This window comes from Propithecus coquereli, unplaced genomic scaffold, assembly GCF_000956105.1.
Source record: "Propithecus coquereli isolate 6110/MARCELLA unplaced genomic scaffold, Pcoq_1.0 Scaffold1, whole genome shotgun sequence".
NCBI lineage: Eukaryota > Metazoa > Chordata > Mammalia > Primates > Indriidae > Propithecus > Propithecus coquereli.
In genome coordinates, this window is record NW_012133857.1 from 6389886 (window position 1) to 6408158 (window position 18273).

The following is an 18273-nucleotide window of genomic DNA, read 5'->3' on the forward strand; positions in this document are numbered from 1 at the left end:
GTTCTGTCCCTCAACGTGGCATTGCTCAGGGGAGCGGATGGAAGCCTTTTTCTGCATCGGGTTGGGAGCCCAGCGCGCCCAGGTTCCTGAGTTCGGGCCTCCTACCCCGGCCCCCTCTCCGTGGCTCAGTTGGAGGGCACCGAGGTTTGACTCCGGGAAGAACTTCCCGGCAGAAACAGGCTCAGCGCAGGAGCCAGGGCCGGGGTCCATCTGCTGGGATGTGAACAGTAAGGACTGGCCTGGGGGGCCCGGCAGCCCGTGACAGGGCGGGGTGCACCGAGACGGCGCACACCACGCGTGTCCGCGCTCCCCGCCGGCACGCAGGGCGGCCTGGCCCTTTAAGCGTCCAGACGGCGGCCCCAGCTGACGCGCGGGCTCCAATCGGCGCCCTGCGCCCCCCGCCCGCCGCGCCGGAGGCTCTGGGGCCGCAGCTGCTCGGCACTGGACTCGCTGCGGCCCTGCGCCTCCGCCCGCCCGGCCGCGCCCCCGGGGGCCATGGTCGCGGGGCCCTGCGCGGGGGCGGCCCCCAGCGCGGCGCTTCATGGAGCGGCCCCGGCCCGGCCGCCGGGGGCAGCGCGATCCCGCGGGGCCCTGTGAGCCCCCAGCGCCACGGCACCATGGTACGCAGGGCCCTGCCTGTCCCCCCGCTTATCCGCCCACCTGCCAGCTCTCCCCTCCCAAGCGCACGGCCCACGGGCTCGGCTGGAGCGGGTGCAGGGATCTTCCCCCTCCCCCGGTCTCCGGACCGCTGGGTCCCCGCGGGCTAGGACTGCGACGCTCAGCGCGGCTCTCAATGGGGAGGGGGTTGAATTCCTGGGGTGAGGGTGCCGGCGCGAGAGGCTGAGGTCTTGCTAAGCAAGGGCTGAGGGGGGCGCTCACTTGCGCCCGGGACAGCGCCGCCCTCGGGCTGGGTGATGGGGGGGAAGAGGGAGTCGAATTCCCGCCTGGGCCTTGGGCCACGTGGGCGCTGGAGCCGCCCTGCCTGGGGATTCGGGATGGCCCGGGCCAAGGGCGGGGGGCGCCTGCAGCTCCGGTACAAACTCCTGTGTGACCTTGGGCCGGTCCCCGCCGTCTCTTGGTCTATTCCCCAGGGAAGGAGGGGAGGCGTAAGAGCAGAGGAGACTGGCATAGACACCCCCTCCCCAAAAGGAGGAGCCTAGAGGTCATGAGCCTGTGCACCCTTGTTCTGTCTGGGCTGCCCAGTGAAGAAAGATTGGTGTGGGAGTCACAGGGGCACAGATGGACCCCCCGTTTCAGCATGAGGCCTTCCAGGGAGGCTTTGTGGCAGTGAGGCAAGGGACCCCTTAGGTGTAGAAGGCTCTGACTTGGGTGAGCTGCCTCGGCAGGTGTCCCTGGTGAGCTGCCTCGGCAGGTGGCCAGCTGCCAGCCTGACTCGAGGGCAGGGTTTGAGGGCATGAAACTCCCTGGCAACAAGAGTTCCCGATCACCCCCTGGTCCTGCATCTAAGCTGGGCTGGGGTGGCCTGGACTTGGGCCTGAGGTGTGTGGCTGCAGATGGCACAGCCAGATGGGGAGGGCCATCCACATCTTCAGGGAACTGGCACATCTGGCTGGGGAGGCCAGCACAGCTGGTGGGCACGGCATGGGAGGGGCTGGGCAAGGGGGCAGCTGTACCCTGCTGAGGGGCTGCCAGCTATGGACACAGGCAACATCTGTGTGCCCTGTCAAGGGAGTCCAGTCAGGGTACTGGTCGTGAGGTTCTTGGGCTCCCCAAGGGCCCAAGGATGGTGCTGGCATGGCTGGGGGTACTGCCTTCGGAACGGAGCCTTTGAGGCAGCTCTACCTTTCTCCTCTGCTGAGGCCAGAGGGCCGAAGCTAGGCCTTGCTTGGGCCCTGCAGGCCAAACTGCACATGGGAAGGTTGCCCTTCCCCATGGCAGGTGGGCACAGGTGAGCACTGGAGGGTGTTCCATAAAGGGAGAGCAGACAGGTCTGGGACCCTGTGGCCTGGGGTAGATGCCCCCAACAGGCCTGGCTTTGGCAAGCCCTCATCTAGGGCACTTCTGCTACTGTCTGGCCCCAGGAGGCCCTAAGGAATCCCTGTTACAACCCAAGTTGTACCCTGACCCCTCACTGACCTGTAGGTACAGTGGCTCTGGAGAGAAGGCAGCGGGTAGAGGGAGTCACGTTGGGGTCTGAAGAAGCACAGGGGTCCCTGGGTGGGAGGGTTTCTGCTTTTTAAGTCACTAAAGGCTAAGAAATCCAGCCATGTGGAATGGTGTCCAGTCCAGCAAGGAAGGGGTAGCCTTTGCAGAGCTGTGAGTCCAGGGGCTCTGGACTGGGAGACCCTCCCATTCTGAGCCTCAGTTTCTCCATCTGTGCAGTAGAGGTTGGTCCCAGATGATGAATCAGAATGAGTCAGAGGGAGGTGGGAGGGGCTCAGTGCCACGTCCTGTTAGATTGGCCAGGCCCGGACAGGCCAGCGGCTTCGGGACAGAGGGCGGATGAGAGGCATCTTGGCTGGAAGGAGTGTGGTGGGAGGATTCAAGGAAGATGGTATCCATGGCCAGGGGCCTGGCTGGAAGGAAATCTGGGTGAGCACAGGGTGCGTGCTGCCCTGGCCACGAGATGTGGAGGGAAGGGTCCAGGGCAGGTCTAAAAGCAGGTTGTCCCTGGTGGCTGAGCGAGGCTCATCCTGTGGCCCAGGGCAGGTTCTCATTCAGGTGACTGAGGAGTTGAGCTTAAACACCACTACCCCACCCAGTCTGAGCCCACCCACTCCTGCCTGGGTCACGGAAGGTCTGGCATGGACGCTAGGGGTAGGCTGTGGATGGACAGGGCCAAGGTTCTCGCAGAGCCTCCAGCATGGCGCTAGGGGGACCTGATGGTCTCATGGCCACGGGGCAAGGTACCTCCCAAACGTAGGAAGCTCTGACACCGCCAGGCTGGCTCTGAGGAGAGCCAGAACTTGGAACCAGCAGGGTTGGTGCAGCCAGGAAGGTGGTCGGTGGATAGTAATTAAACATTTGCTGTGTGCTGGGCCCCATGGAAGGACTGGGCAGGCTGCCTGCCTGTGCTGCCCGCCTTTTGGGGAGGCCACTGTGTGGAGCCAGGGGTGACTGAGTTGGCTCCTAATCTGGGTAACTGGGTAATTCACAGGTGCTGGATGTGGCCACAGGCCTGGAGTCTGATCTGCCAGACTTTGAGGGTCTCCCCAGGGCTCCAGGGGCCCCAGGTGGTATAGCCTCAAAAACCGGGCCATCCCAGAGCCTCTGGGCCTGAACTGTTGCTGACCTGGGGCCTGGGGACCTAGAGGAAAAAGGGTCTGGGGCAGGCCCTGGGGGCCTCCTGCCTGCAGGCATGGTAAACAAGTAACACAGCTGTGTCCTTCCACCCCCACAGCACCTGTGTGGGGGAGCAACTGGGGGCCAAGCCTGAGGCTGCAGGCAGGGGTGGGAGCAGCCTGGTCCAAGCTCTGGCCGAGTGATGGGGGCCGACTGGATCCCACCAGCCTCCTTGGGCACAGCCGGACTGGGCTGGGGAGAAGTTACAGGCCCTGGGCCTGGATTTCTTCACAAGTTCCTACTTCTGCAGCAGCCTCACTGCTGGTGAGGTGAGAGGTCCCCACCGGTGCTGCCCCCACCCCCCGGTTGCAGTAACCAGAGGCCAGGCAGTGAGGTTTGTTTTGTTGGTATGTGTCAGTGAGTATGTGGGAGCCAATCCCTGGGGCTGAGGAAGTGTTGAAGGGATGCCCGTGTCCCTGCTGGGGTGACCACCTGGTCCTGCACCCCAGAAAATCCCCAGGCCCCTCGTGAACCAGATGGTTGGTCACCACGGTCCCTTTTCCTTCCCCTTCCCTTCCCAGGATGACTCTTCCCTTTTTATAGGGGAAGAGCTGGAGGCCCAGAAAAGTTAAGTGACTGACCCAGGAGCTGATTTTCAGCCTGAAAAGGTCACGAGTGGACTCTGAGCCCCGCGGGCATCTGGTTGGGACCTGCAGCCTGGTCCTCTGCTTCCTTGCCTAAGCTCCGGCTCCTTTCCTGTGAAGCGGAGCGGGGAATGGCGGGCTGCCTCCCGGGTGGGCTGCAGGGTGTAGGGGGGCCTGCTGGCCTTGACCCTCTCCTGTGCCCTCTGCCCCCACAGTTGCTGGTTGAGAAGACAACTGACTCACCGGCGGCTGAGTTCTCGCTGGTGGAGGACGTGGCGCTGCACTTCGCCTGCTTGATGGGCCGCCTGAACGAGCAGCGCCTCTTCCAGCCCGACCTCTGTGACGTGGACCTGGTGCTGGTGCCCCAGCGCAGCGTCTTCCCAGCACACAAGGGCGTGCTCGCCGCCTACAGCCAGTTCTTCCACTCGCTCTTCACCCAGAACAAGCAGCTACAGCGTGTGGAGCTGTCCCTGGAGGCGCTGGCGCCTGGTGGCCTGCAGCAGATCCTCAACTTCATCTACACATCCAAGCTGCTGGTCAACGCAGCCAACGTCCACGAGGTGCTCAGTGCCGCCTCGTTGCTGCAGATGGCTGATATCGCCGCGTCCTGCCAGGAACTGCTGGACGCCCGCTCCCTAGGCCCACCGGGTCCTGGCACTGTGGCCCTGGCCCAGCCGGCTGCCAGCTGCACCCCAGCTGCACCACCCTACTACTGTGACATCAAGCAGGAGGCGGACACCCCAGGCCTGCCCAAGATCTATGCCCGAGAGGGCCCTGACCCCTACTCAGTGCGCGTTGAGGACGGGGCAGGGAACGCTGGTGGCACAGTGCCTGCCACCATTGGGCCATCCCAGCCCTTCTTCAAGGAGGAGAAGGAGGGTGGTGTTGAGGAGTCCGGCGGGCCCCCGGCCAGCTTGTGCAAGCTGGAGGGTGGGGAGGAGTTGGAGGAAGAGCTTGGGGGTTCTGGCACCTACAGCCGCCAGGAGCAGTCCCAGATCATTGTGGAGGTCAACCTCAACAACCAGACACTGCACGTGTCCACGGGGCCCGAGGGGAAGCCAGGGCCTGGGACGAGCCCGGCCACCATGGTGCTGGGCCGGGAGGATGGGCTGCAGAGACACTCAGAGGATGAGGAGGAAGAGGAGGAGGAGGAAGAGGACGAGGAAGAGGAGGGTGGTGGCAGTGGAGGAGAGGAGGAGGAGGAGGAAGAGGGTGGCAGTCAGGGAGAAGAGGAAGAGGAGGAGGAGGAAGGGCACAGTGAGCCGGAGGAGGAGGAAGAAGAGGAGGAGGAGGAAGGGCCCAGTGAGCAGGAACAAGAGAGCTCTGAGGAGGAGGAAGGGGAGGAGGGGGAAGCCAGGGGCATGCAGGGGCCACCAGGCCGCCGGGGCAGCCGGGCTGACCCCCCTCCCCACAGTCGCATGGCCACGCGGTCCCGGGAGAATGCCCGGCGCCAGGGCACCTCTGAGCCTGAGGAGGCTGGGCAGTGCAGTGGGAAGCGACCCAAGCTGTCCCCCAGAGTGGCCTCTGCACCAGCCCGAGGGCCTCCGGCCACTGACGGGCTGGGGGCCAAGGTGAAGCTGGAGGAGAAGCAGCACCACCCGTGCCAGAAGTGCCCACGAGTTTTCAACAACCGCTGGTACCTGGAGAAACACATGAATGTGACCCACAGCCGCATGCAGATCTGCGACCAGTGCGGCAAGCGCTTCCTGCTAGAGAGTGAGCTGCTGCTGCACCGGCAGACGGACTGCGAGCGCAACATCCAGGTGGGCCTTTGGGGGTGAGGGGCCAGGCCCGAACTGGGCTCCGGTCACCCAGTGTCTTGCTGACCACACTGCCCACACAGTCTGGGGAGACCAGACTTAGCCCCCAGACAGTCAGGTCAGCCCAGTCCCGGGCTGTCGTCAGGGTGGTGAGAGCTCAGGGGATAACATCAAGGAGAACTTCCTGGAAGAGGTGGATAGAGCTGGGCTTTGGCACATGGAGAGATGTGCAAAGAGGACTGGAACAAACGGTGCCCTTGGCCAGAGGAACAAAGGGGTCTTGGGGAAGATGAGAGTGTTGAGTTGTCTGAGTAGATGAGGCCAGGGGACAGCCAGCTCTGGGGAGGGATGAGTCAGACAGGGTTTTAACAAATCTCTCCGATGGCAGGAAGGCCAGCAGGGCCACCATGTATAGTTTCACAGATTGTGCACTGCAACAAGAGTACACATGAAGGGCGAAGGGGTTTGCCCAGAGAGGGTGCCATTTTCCGCTTCCCACAAAGGCTCTATAGAGTAGGGGGCAGCTCAGCGGGAGGTAGCCCCTGCATTCAGCTCTTTGGAGATGCCAGCTGGCCTGGTCCTGGGGAAAAGGGACTGGATGAGAACTTTGGGAAGAGCAGGGGCTGTTGGGGCTGAGCAGGGCAGCTGGGCTGGCTGCCAGGCCATGGGCCAGCCTGAGTCCGTTTGTGCCAGCCTAGCTTCTCAGAGTAGGGGTGGCACAAAGCCAGCCAGGCTCCCCGCAAGTGGTTTATACCTTTTCTGGCCCAGGAGAAGGGGGGAAAGGTGGAGAGTAGGCGGGTGCTAATTGTCTAAGCTAATTGCTAATTGCATCACCATGTGGAGAAAGTGTTACCTGGGAGTTACCTGGTAACCTGCTCCACCCTCCTGTACCTGTTGGCACTTGCCTGCCTGCTGGGCTGCCCTTTGACTCTCCACCTCCCGCATACCTGAGCCTCCCTCCTGAAAGGGAGAGAAGCTTGTGTCCCATCTGACATGGGCACTCTGACCCAATTTCTGCCCAGACCCTGGCCTAGTCTCCAGCCCTCTGGGGGTGTCCTGCAAAGGTGGGCAGGACAAGGGTCCAAGGCCCCAAGGTCCCCACCACCCTCTGTTGCTGTAAGGGACCTGGTATCTCCTGCAGTTCTCCTCAGCCAACTCCTTTTGGCCCATCCCCTTAGGGATCTCCATGGTGTCATGGCATGGGTCCCCGCAGGGGAGGCAACAGTGATAATCTGCTGATCATCTGAGGGGCTTCTCCATGAACTATGCGTAGCGTCCACACGTGATGTGGCCCTTCAACACAGCCCTCTGTAGAGAGAGCATGAGGCCTTGGGAAGGCCTTGTTGAAATGGGCATAGAGGGGGGACTTCTGGAAGAGGTGACCCCCAACTCAGTTAAGCCCAAGGATGAAGGAGGGCCCCAGGCCTCAGCCCTGGGTATGTGGGTAGGTAAGTATTTACGGAGTTACCATCCCCACCTCTACAACATCAGTTCTAGCTGGTCCTTGGACATCAAGGTAGCAGGTGCTGGCAGAGTTGGGGCATTATCACTGCTGCCTTCCCCTGCTTCAGGCAACAGAGGGTGGTAGGGACCTTGGGGACCACACTCCCCTCCTGTTGTCCTGCAACTGAGGCCAGAGAGGGGCAGCAGCTTGTCCAAGGTCACAAGATCCTGGCTCAGGGTCCAGGGCTTAAAGTCTTCTCATCCTACAGTGTGTGACGTGTGGCAAAGCTTTCAAGAAGCTCTGGTCCCTCCATGAGCACAACAAGATTGTGCATGGTTACGCAGAGAAGAAGTTCTCATGTGAGATCTGTGAGAAGAAGTTCTATACCATGGCCCATGTGCGAAAGCACATGGTTGGTAAGTCTGCGTCAATGGGGGGTGAAGCCTGAGGACACAGATGGGCTAGCTGCTGGCCGTACTGGGCAGGACTTTCTATCCAGGTGGATAGAAAAGACCTTACAACCAAGGGCAATGTGAAGGGGTGAGAAGGCCCCTCTCAGCTGGGAGGCTGTTTGCAGTGGCAGGTGTGACCTGGACAGGCTCTGGGGCCAGGGCTGCCTTATACCGTTGGGTAGGCTGCACACTGTACAACGATGCCTGAACAAGATGGCAGGTGGGAACTGGAATTGAGCTGGCACACTGCTAACCAGGCTGTGCATCCTGGCATGTGCTTGTGCCCACCCAGGGAAAAGAATACCTTTTTCCTAAATTATACAAAGTGCCATATGGGCTGGCACAGGCCCTGTCTCGGTTTGATGGCAGCTGCACCTCTGATTCTCTCTCACCTTTTGGCCCTCACCGGGCTTCAGGCTTCTCTGAATGCAACCTCTCCCCAGAGGTCACACCTAGACAGAGTAAGGAGGCCCCCCCAAGTGTGTGTTGGCCACCCCACTGCCTTGGGAAAGGCTGCCCACCCCCTCTAGGTGGGCCTTGCAGGCAGTCTTGTGTCCCTAGGGCTATTCCTTCCTTGCCCACTCTGGGTCTGGGGCTCGAGGAAGGGGTGGTCAAGGTGGACATTGGGCCCCTGGCCTGGCCCTACTCCCTTTCTCCACGGGACAGTGCCGGGCGCCCTCTAGTGTGAACTAATAGGGAGCTGGGATGCTGGGTCTAGGACTTGGCCAGGAGCATGCTGGGTAACCCAGGACTGGTCTGTGAGCTCAGGGGGACCCTCCCTGTCTCCAATTGCCTCCTCCCAGATATTCATTGAGGAGTTTGTTGGTTCTCATTTGTACATGGGTTCTGGGGGGAGCACTGCTAACTTCCTCTGGACTGCTGTTTAGGGCCTGAGCTGGAGCTTTATGCATGCCATCCCCTACAAAGCCCCCGATCCTTGGAGCTCAGCACCACTATTAGTCCATTTTTATAGAAGAGGAAGCGAGGCACAGAGAGACCAGTGCCCGTGGTCGGGCCAAGATTCGAGCTGAGGCCCGTCCCACCAGGATCCTTCCATCCTCCCTGAAGCTTTGGGGGCAGGACAGCCTTGGCTGTTTCCCTTGGCCACAGGCTAACGAACCACAAGCGCTAGTCTGAGCCAGACCTTCAGTGCAGACAGGGAGACCCAGCCCTGGAGGGAAGGGGGCCGGCCCCTCCTGGGAATCAGCCCAGGTCCTGGGACAGAGTATAAGCTGGTCCCCAGGGAGGGCTGCTCCAGGAGGTGGGGTCTGGGCCCAATGTAGGGGTGCTCAGGCAGGACTCCGAGACATGACGGCCATGGTGCCCAACCCATAGCCCACACCAAGGACATGCCCTTCACCTGTGAAACCTGCGGGAAGTCCTTCAAGCGCAGCATGTCCCTCAAGGTGCACTCACTGCAGCACTCCGGGGAGAAGCCATTCAGATGTGAGGTGAGCTCCCATCTCCTCTTTGGCCTGTCTGAGGGGCCACCTGGGAGGGGCAGGGATAAGGGATAGCGGCTGCTTAAAAACCAGAGGGGTGGGGAAGTGGAGTGCAGGGTCCAGAAAGAGAGAGGCCCACCCTCTGCCTCCCACTGCCACTCCTAACCCGGCCCCCACACATTCAGGGTGGGGAGTCTGCGTGGGCTGGAGCCGCGTGGCAGATTTTCTGGAGAGGTGGATTGGGGGTACCTCAGGGGAGAGATCAGAGACCGGGACAGCAGAGCTGCAGGTGGCAATGGGGGGCTTCCGATGAGAAAGAGGGGTTAGGGGCCCTCAGGCCTCCGCTGTGTAGCCTTTTCCCGTCTCCTGACCCCATTCCCCTCCTGGGCCCTGTGCGCTCGTGGCCTCGCCTCCTGTGCCTCACCCCCTACCCCACCCCCAGAACTGCAACGAGCGCTTCCAGTACAAGTACCAGCTGCGGTCACACATGAGCATCCACATTGGCCACAAGCAGTTCATGTGCCAGTGGTGTGGCAAGGACTTCAACATGAAGCAGTACTTTGATGAGCACATGAAGACCCACACAGGTGCGGCTGCCTGGTGGGAGGGGCTCTATGCCAGGCCTGGGACCCCTTCTCGGCCCTGCTCAGGAGGCCTGGGATGGTCTTGGCCACACCCCTTCGCAACTCTGGGCCTTAGTTTACCCTTTTGTCTCAGGCTCAGTGCCATCCTTCCTGTCTCCAAGGGTTGGGTGAGGCTGGCACAAGATGGCGTGGGGTGGGAGGCAGGGGTCTAAGAGTGCCAGGGCTGGACCCTACTGTGGTTCCGTGGGGTAGGGAGGCTGGCCCCGGGCTGGGTTGTGGTGACCCTCCAGTGACACCCTGCTCCCCTCGCCCCAGGGGAGAAGCCGTACATCTGCGAGATCTGCGGCAAGAGCTTCACCAGTCGGCCCAACATGAAGCGGCACCGGCGCACGCACACCGGCGAGAAGCCCTACCCTTGCGACGTGTGCGGCCAGCGCTTCCGCTTCTCCAACATGCTCAAGGCCCACAAGGAGAAATGCTTCCGCGTCAGCCACCCGCTGGCCAGCGACGGCCCGCCCCCCGCCTCGGGCCTGCCCCCAACCCAGCCTCAGGCTCAGGCGCTACCCCTGCTCCCCGGGCTGCCCCAGACCGTGCCGCCCCCGCCGCACCTGCCGCCCCCGCCGCCCCTCTTCCCCACCACTGCCAGCACTGGCGGGAGGATGAACGCCGCCAACTAGCTGCCAAGCTACACCTGCTGGGACCTGGAGCTCAGGGCCCGCTCCAGGAGGGACCCCACTGCCCTCCAGCCTTGCTGGGGAGGGCAGCAGCACGGGCCTGGGCCGCTGCCCCCACCTCCAGAGGTGGCTGCATGTGCTCCGCCTGAGACCCCTACCCTGGGGGGTGTGCAGGCTGGCAGCCCCCAGAGCTGGTGGAGGACACCACACTCCCAAGTGCCCCCCCTTTCTGCGACTCCTTGAAGCCTTTACTTTTTGTTTTTCTTTGAAAATGAAGGAAAAAGAAAAGAGAGGAAAGTATTTGCAGCACCCCCCTCCAGGTGAGGAGGGTGCTGGAGGCGGCAGGTACAGTGGGGTGGGAGGGGCCCGGGGACAGGTGCAGTGGCCAGTCATGCTGCTGAGGCCTGAGCTGGAGAGGGCTGGCCAGGCCCAGCCTGGATCCGCCTCAGCGGTTCATCTCCACATGCTCGTGCCCCTAATTCGCTCCCTCATCTTGGAGGATTTGGGGAGAAGTTGGGGTGCTACCCCAGTAGAAGAGTTGTGGACCCAGGGCTTGAGACTGGACGCTGGTGGGCGTGTTGAGGAGTGGGGACTGCAGACCTGGCTCTGCACCGAGTAGTGTGGGGAGGGCAGGGGCTGGACCCCAGGGGCTTGCTTTCCCCACTCACATCCCTGCCGGCAGGCCCGGGGGTCCCCAACCTGCACCATGGGTCTTGAGTCCTGGAGATGTCCCCGGAAGCTGCTAGCCCTTGGTGCTCTGGGCCAGGCCCTAGGTGGGCAGACAGGGTGCCTCCCTCAGCACCGGCTCCCATGGGCTGGAGTCAAGGAACCCCTGCAAACAGGTTAGACCCCAGGGGCAGGGTCCGAGGAGGAGGCTTGTGTCGACAAGTGTTTTGGAGTTTCAAGGTGCTATCAGTGGGGCAGGGGATAGGGCTGCTGCTCACAGAGCACCTCCACCCCTCACCAGCTACCCTAGCCATGTATGTCACACCAGAAGGAGACGTGTATGTCTGTGCCCGTCTCTGCTCCCCTATGGCCCACACTAGGCCCAGCCACAGCCTGTCCCTGGCTGGCTCCAGCATCCTGGCTCCTCCTGGGCCTCTGCACAGGTGGATGGGGAGCTCACAGCACTGGTGAGAGGAACCCCTGGGGACAGGGGAGCCCAGCCTGTGCCCGGTGCTTGCCCTCACGAGGCCGGCACTAGTAGGAAACCCTTTTTTGTTGTCATTTAACGTCTTCATTCCTGCCTTTAAGATGGGGTGGAAGGTTCCATAAGCTACATGTTTCCTAGTTAAGCTCTTTCCTCTTGTGTTTATACAGTTTTGTTTGTTATACTCTTTGCACCTTAAACTCCCACTACTCCCCCACGCTACCACCTTCCCAGCATGGCCGGGGTGGGAAGAGGCCTGGGCTCAAGGGGCATGGTTGGGGGCGCTGAACCCTTGTGACCTCCTTGTGAGGCCCATGGCGCTCGGGCAGGGGGCTGGGGACATTTTAATCATCAATAAATGAAGCACTTTATTCTGTACAGATGTGGGCAGGCCCAAGGTGCCCAAGTGATTTGAGGTTTTATAATCCAAGCTGCACCAACCTGGTTGTTCTCTGGGCTTGGAGAGGACAGTGCCAGCAGCTTCCCTGGCCCAGTTGGGGCTGGGGCTGCAGCTGGAGCAGAACAGCCAGAGCCCACAGACACACCCTTGGGCACCCCTGCTGTTCCGGAGGAGGAATGTCTGGCTCCAGGCTCTGCAGTTCCCCTACCCCAAGGGTGGGGCTTCCAGGCTCCTGCTTCACTGCAGCTCTTTTCCTCCCCTGCACCAGTGATCTCTGGGCTTCCATGATGTCCTCAGGGTCCCTCTTTCCCCCTTGCTATTTCTAACCTCTGGTCCCAGTGCCTGGCAGCTCTTCAGAGCTGGCTCACCTTTTCCCAAAAAAGTTGATTTTGCTCAGTGGGCCGCAAGCAGGGACCTCCATGGGTTCTCCAGCCCTCATCACTAGCACCAGGGTCTCCCATAGGACCTGGTGGCCCCACTGCAGCCTGAGTGGGCCTGGGGCCCTGGCCAGGCTGGGACCCTGGTCTTGTAGGCCATAGTTTGACAAGCAGAGGACAAAGATGGGTGTGGGGAGCTGGTATGAAACCCTGACGCAGGACTTGGGTTTCCTGTTCTCACACACTTCCCCTCAGGGCAGGCGAGGGGTCCAGACAACTGGCTGGGTACTGGTCAAGATGGCCATTGCAGCTGTAGGTGGGCACGGCCAACCTCTCTCTCGGGAGGCCCTGTCCCTCTGGGGGCAGGAGCCTGTGTCCCTGGTGCTAAACGCTCTCTTCCCCTTGGGCCGGTGTTGGTGGGAGCGCGCTTCCAGCCAGCCCACAAGGCCAGAAGCAATAATGGCACCTTAGCGGTGCCAGTACGGATAGAGGTTCTTGTTTTACCAGCTTTTACATCTCCTTTTTATTTGAAAAACAAATTAATGAGCACCCAGATGTTGGAGTGAGAGGACTGGGGCATCTTGCCCACTTCCCAGGGCTGGGGCCCTGGGCTCAGGATCATCACCTCCCGGGAGATCTGTTGAGGTCCCTCTGTCCAGCTGAGCTGCTCAGCCTGTTTGGCCAGCACTTGGGCCTGCCCCTCCCCTGCTCCCTGGCTGTCTGGTCTTGGCCAGCTGGGGTGAGTGGCCAAGTGATGAGGTGGGCCTCCAGCCCTGGCTCATGCTGCCATGGCCTCCATGGTGCCCCTCACAGGGGGCTCGGTGGTGGCAGAATGGCTGTGCCCAGACCTTGATGTCTAGTCATGTATGGGCACCCCACAGTCCCAGAGCTGTGGGGGACAGCAGGTGTGTGGGTGAGAAGAGTGAAGGGAAATAAAGTCAGTACAACTCCTGTCCCTTGGCCCAGCCTCTTCTTTGCACTTGGCCTGCCCTGACTTTTGGCGGCAAAGACATGGACCAGAGCGAGGCTGGCGCATAACTAGACAGCTCAGCATGCAGACCCCGTGGACATCTGTGCCCTGGAGCACCCGTGGACTCCATCTCCCTGCCCTAAGGGTAGGCTGGGCTTTGGGGAGCACCCAGAGTTGGGAGCTGAGGCAAGGGCAGCAAAGGGCCCCAAACTGGAGCTGGGTCTTGGGTCAGACACAGAGGAGCCTTAAAGGGGAGGGGTCTTGGGACTGCTGCGGGCAAGGCCCTAATGGCAGTGCCCACAGGCGGCCAGGGCCTGTGCAGGGGTGGCTTCCCGTGAGCACCAGAATGTAGGCACAGGTGCTCCCGTTCATGTGCTGAGCACGGGGGATGCTGTGATGAGCAAAATGGACTTGTCCCTCCCTCAGCAGTGGCATCTGAAGGGGCCAGACACCAGAGATGCTGACACAGGCACCTGGGAAGACCAAAGGTCACGTGAAGACAGGTGGTGGCCTCCAAGGAGGGAGCAGGTGGCTCTCTTGAGGACCTCAGAATTATTTCATTGCACAGGTAATATACAGAACACTTGTTTTGTGCTGGATGGAATCCTAGGCCCTGGGGACACATGGTGACTGAGGCTCCTACTCTTGTGGCACTTACCTCTGAATACACAGAGAGGGGTCAGACAGAACCTCCCAGGACTGGGGGAGGGGCTGGACAGGCTCGCTGACTGGCCGGAGAGGAGGTGCCGGTTCCTAGGACATGGGCATTGCCTTTCTGCATAGTCCCACTTGGACTGAAGGAAACAGGGGCTCACTCAAGACACCCTAAAAACAAGCCTCACTGGCAACCGTGGGGACCTGGCTGCTGCCCCGCCTCTTGTGTGGATTCTGCTTCTGTTTCTGCTGTCTTCCCCTCTCGCTCCCCATCAGGTTTTACGATGCCTCTTTTTCCTTTAGCCCCCTGACCCGCACCCCGCGTTCTCACAGTATTTCCACCGTCACGCCGCAGAGTCTTGGGCACTCTCATGCTGCAGCTAGCAGGTGCCGGGGTTGGCATCTCAGGAGCACTCACTGTCTCCCAGTTTTGTTCTTGGGGACCAAGCTGCTCAGTAACACCTCACGTCCTGGAGCACGGGCCAGAGCAGCACTGCCTTGCTGGAGAAAGCTGGGCTTTCCTCCCTTCTAAAGCACGGCAGGGGAAAATGAGATGAGGAAGTGAGGCGCCTCTGGTTTGGTGGTGCCCTTGGGCCTCCCCCTGATTATGTTGCTTTGTGGAGTCAGGACTGGCGAATAAGTCCGGTTAGGCTGGGCTCTGCTGCACTAACAAACCACCTCACAACTCCGGTGGCTTAACATCCATGGCTCTGAGTGAAGCTCCAAGGCAGTCATTGTCCATGTGGTGGCTCAGAATTCCAGGCCGCTTTGGCTCTGTGGCACCTCCATAGCCACACGGGCCTCCAAGAGTGACCAGAGCCAGGAAAGAGATGGAGTGGAGAATGACACCTTGGCTCTTAGGTGTGTTGCCATCCAGAAGTGACATGTCACTTCTGTTTATATTTCATTATCCAAAGCAAGTTCCATGTCCATGCCCATGTTCAAGGGGGTGTGGAAATGTAGCCCCACTGTGTGGCTAGAAAGATTGGTGAGCAGCAATATCCTTTCCTACACTTGGGCCTGTGAGTCTCAGCGGGCCAGGCTGCAAGATGTCCAGCCTGTGGAGCTGGTTTCTAAAGTCTCTGGAGGGTCAGTGATCAAAAAGAAGAACAGTGTCTCCCAAGGTTCTGCCTGGCTAGAAGTGGCACGAACCTCCTCCATCTCCACAGATGACAGCACTGGGACCCATGGAGAGTGTGGAAGAGGACAGGCTCCATCCTCCTCCTACACCTCCAGGGAGGAAAAGCAGCTCAGCAGTCCCCCCATCCCCCTTGAATTTCTTTTCTCCTCACCCCTGCCTCACCCACACTGGAGAGAGGGTCTCTGGAAAACCCTGTGGCCAAACCTGTCCTCATGCACCCTGGGAGGCTTGGCCTAAGACCACAGCTCCCGTACTGTGGACACTTTACAGTCACTGCTCACCCACAACCTCCTGAGGAGGCTGAGGGCCTCAGGCAATGAGGCTCAGAGAGGCAAAGCCAATTGCCTGCAGCCAGAATGTGGTGGAGCCAGGATTCGAACCCAGGTCTATCTGATCCCAAAGCCATGTTCTCTAAGTGCTGAACAAATCCACTGCCCCCCACCCCCGCCTGCTGGGCACACAGTGGCATTCAGGAGAGCGTGGCAGTGGCTAGTGAGCCAGGGCTATTGGCTGCAAATGACAGAGCCCCTCTAGCTAACTTAAGCAGAAGTGATTTAATGAAAAGGTGTTAATTAAATCTCCAAGAGAACCAGAGACTCAATCTCTGGGGTGACAGAGCCAGGAACAAACCCAAACCACCCTGTACCACTTGCCCCAGGGGAGGTGTGACTGTCACCCCAGCTGGGAACTAATGACACTAAGGGCTGCACGTAAGAAACTCTGTTTCTGCTGCTCCCCAAAACTAAACACCCTCTGCCACGCTCAGAGAACACCGGAGTCTGCGTGGTGCCTGCTTCCTTTCATCTGAATCAGTCTCGCATGGGTGTGTCTAATTGGCAGATGCCAGTTACATGTGTATGCAATAGCTGCAAGGCAGGCTGGGAAAGTGAGTTATGTTTCCTACTGTGGACAGGTAGGACTCACCGGGCACTTCATTCCCAGTCAGAAAAAGGCTGTCCAGACGTGCTAGGTGGTCACAAAATATAACACACACAAACCATAATCTAGCCCTTCACAGCCCAACAGCACCGTCTACCCTCTTCCACACGGCGGGAACAACAAGATGCTCGTGATTAACAACCTTCCTCATAAAAATAACATTACATTCATCCACTTCTCAGAAGGGAACACCGTGATTTCTCATCACTCCCAATCCAGGACCTGCTGGTGACAGCTGCCCCTCTTCTAGTTCAGCTGTGATCCCGTTTTGGTGTTGTGAAATGTGTGGACTCTATTGCCAATGTAACCATCACCAACCAGATCTTTTATAAAGTAGGATAAAAGAAGTGGGAGGGGGAAAGAAAATCAAAATACATGCATGCATCTTACCCGGCATGATGGTCAATTTTAGGTGTCAACTTCACTGAGTTAAGTCAGTTAAGTGAGTTAAGGGATATCCAGATAGTGAGTAAAGTATTATTTCTGGTTGTGTCTGTGAGGGTGTTTTGGGAAGAGATTAGCATTTCAATCAAAAGACTGAGTAAAGCTTGTAAACCAGGGATCAAGAGAAAAAAAATTAAAAAATTTAAACATTTAAAAATTTAAAAAAATAGACTGAGTAAAGAAGATCCACCCTCACTCAATATGAATGGACACCATCCAATCTATCGAGGGCCCAGATAGAACAAAAAGGCAAAGGAAGGGTGACTCACTCTCTCTGGAGCTGGGACATCCATCTTCTCTTGCCTTCAGACATCAGAGCTCCAGATTCTCTGGCCTTTGGCCTGGGACTGGGAGTTACATGATCAGTTCCTCTGGTTCTCAGGCTGTTGGACTCAGACTGAAACACATCACCAGCTTTCCTGGGTCTCCAACTTGCAGACAGCAGATTGTGGGACTTCTTGTCCTCTATAATCATGTGAGCCAATTCTTACAACAAACCCCCTCTTGTATCTCTCTCTATATCCTATCGGTTCTGTTTCTCTGAAGAACCCAGACTAACACACCCAGCGAAGAAGAAAAGACAGGAAGATGCTCCATCCTTACTCAGCCATTGGTCTGATGTCAAGATGGTGCCGATGGCTTCTTCCCGCTCTCCCCTACTCACATTCCCTGCCCTTCACCAGCACCTGCATGGCCACAGGAACTCACCTGGAAGGGCACCTCAAATCTGCTTTCTTGTGGGGCAGGAAGGATGGGCACCCGTGGTTCCACATGAGGTTGTGCTAGTGGCTTGCTTATCTTTTTATGTGTTTTTTCAATTTTTTATTGAAGTGAAATTCACATAAAATTAAGTATTTTAAAGTGAAAAATTCAATGAAATTTAGTGCATCCACAGCATTACGTAACCACCACCTCTCTTTAGTTCCAGAACATTTTCATTGCTCCAAAAGGAAACCTCATCTCCATTAAGCAGTTGCTTCCCAATCTATGTTCTGTTTCTATGAATTTACCCATTTTGGATATTTCATATAAATGGCATCATATAATATGTGGCCTTTTGTTCTGGCTTCTCTCACTTAGCATGTAGCATGTATTAGTGTTTCATTCCTTTTTTTTCCCCAGGAGAAATAGCTTTATGTGGACTGACAGTTGGATCATGAGAGTAGGGTCTGAGATCACTTATGGATTAGAGATAAAGTATCAGGTTCCAACATGGCAGAGCTCATCCACCAAACTGATCTACCTCCCAGCAAGCCTGCAGCTAGCGTGACAAATAAAAGATCATTCCTTTTTGTGGCTGAATAGTATATTCCATTCATTGCCTTTTATCTCTCAATATGGGGCAACAGAAATCATCCAAGAGGATTCACCAGTTCCGAATGCGCTAATTCCTATCTCCACTGTGTGGTAGGAACCAGATTTCTCCTCGAATGCCAGGGCCAGTCGCCCTAGGCTATACAACACTCCCTCTTTTGCCTATTCTTCCAGGGGCACAGAGCCACACATCAAATGGTTAAGCGGCAGTCTCAAATTCCAATTTAATGGAAACATGATTGAGTTCCCAGGAAAACAGTCCTCCATGGATACTATGACCTCTCAGGCAGCGGAGTCCAAGACACAGGAGACAAAAAGCAACCTTGTGAGTGGGCCGTGGGCTATAGGAGAGAGAAGAGTCCCTCCCCACCCTGCATCCCGGTTCTGGGACACAGGCATCCTGAGAGAAACTGCAGAGTGGTGCCATATTTGATTCTTCCATGGACAATGCCACCCTTCCACAGCGCCAGCTGTTCCTGGGTGATGGCTAAGATCAGTGCATCCTGAGTTCGAGCCCTAAGCCACAACATTGTTTTCTATAGAATCTCTGGAAAAATACCTATTTTTTTTTTTAAATTAAAGTTTCACTTGGACATAGTTTAAGAAGCCAACTTTTTCTAGAAGGCTTAAAAAAAAAACAA

At 58.4% G+C, this 18273-nt stretch overlaps 1 protein-coding gene across 1 annotated transcript; it reads left to right on the plus strand.

Annotated features, from left to right (window-relative positions):
• Positions 1-509: 509 nt before the first annotated feature.
• ZBTB47 (zinc finger and BTB domain containing 47) lies at positions 510-11365 on the plus strand. Its single transcript, XM_012665572.1, has 6 exons — positions 510-620; positions 4103-5650; positions 7360-7507; positions 8879-8994; positions 9428-9572; positions 9885-11365. Exons 1-6 carry the CDS (start codon positions 618-620, stop codon positions 10244-10246), a joined length of 2322 nt encoding a protein of 773 aa, XP_012521026.1. The 5' UTR covers positions 510-617; the 3' UTR covers positions 10247-11365.
• Positions 11366-18273: the final 6908 nt, after the last annotated feature.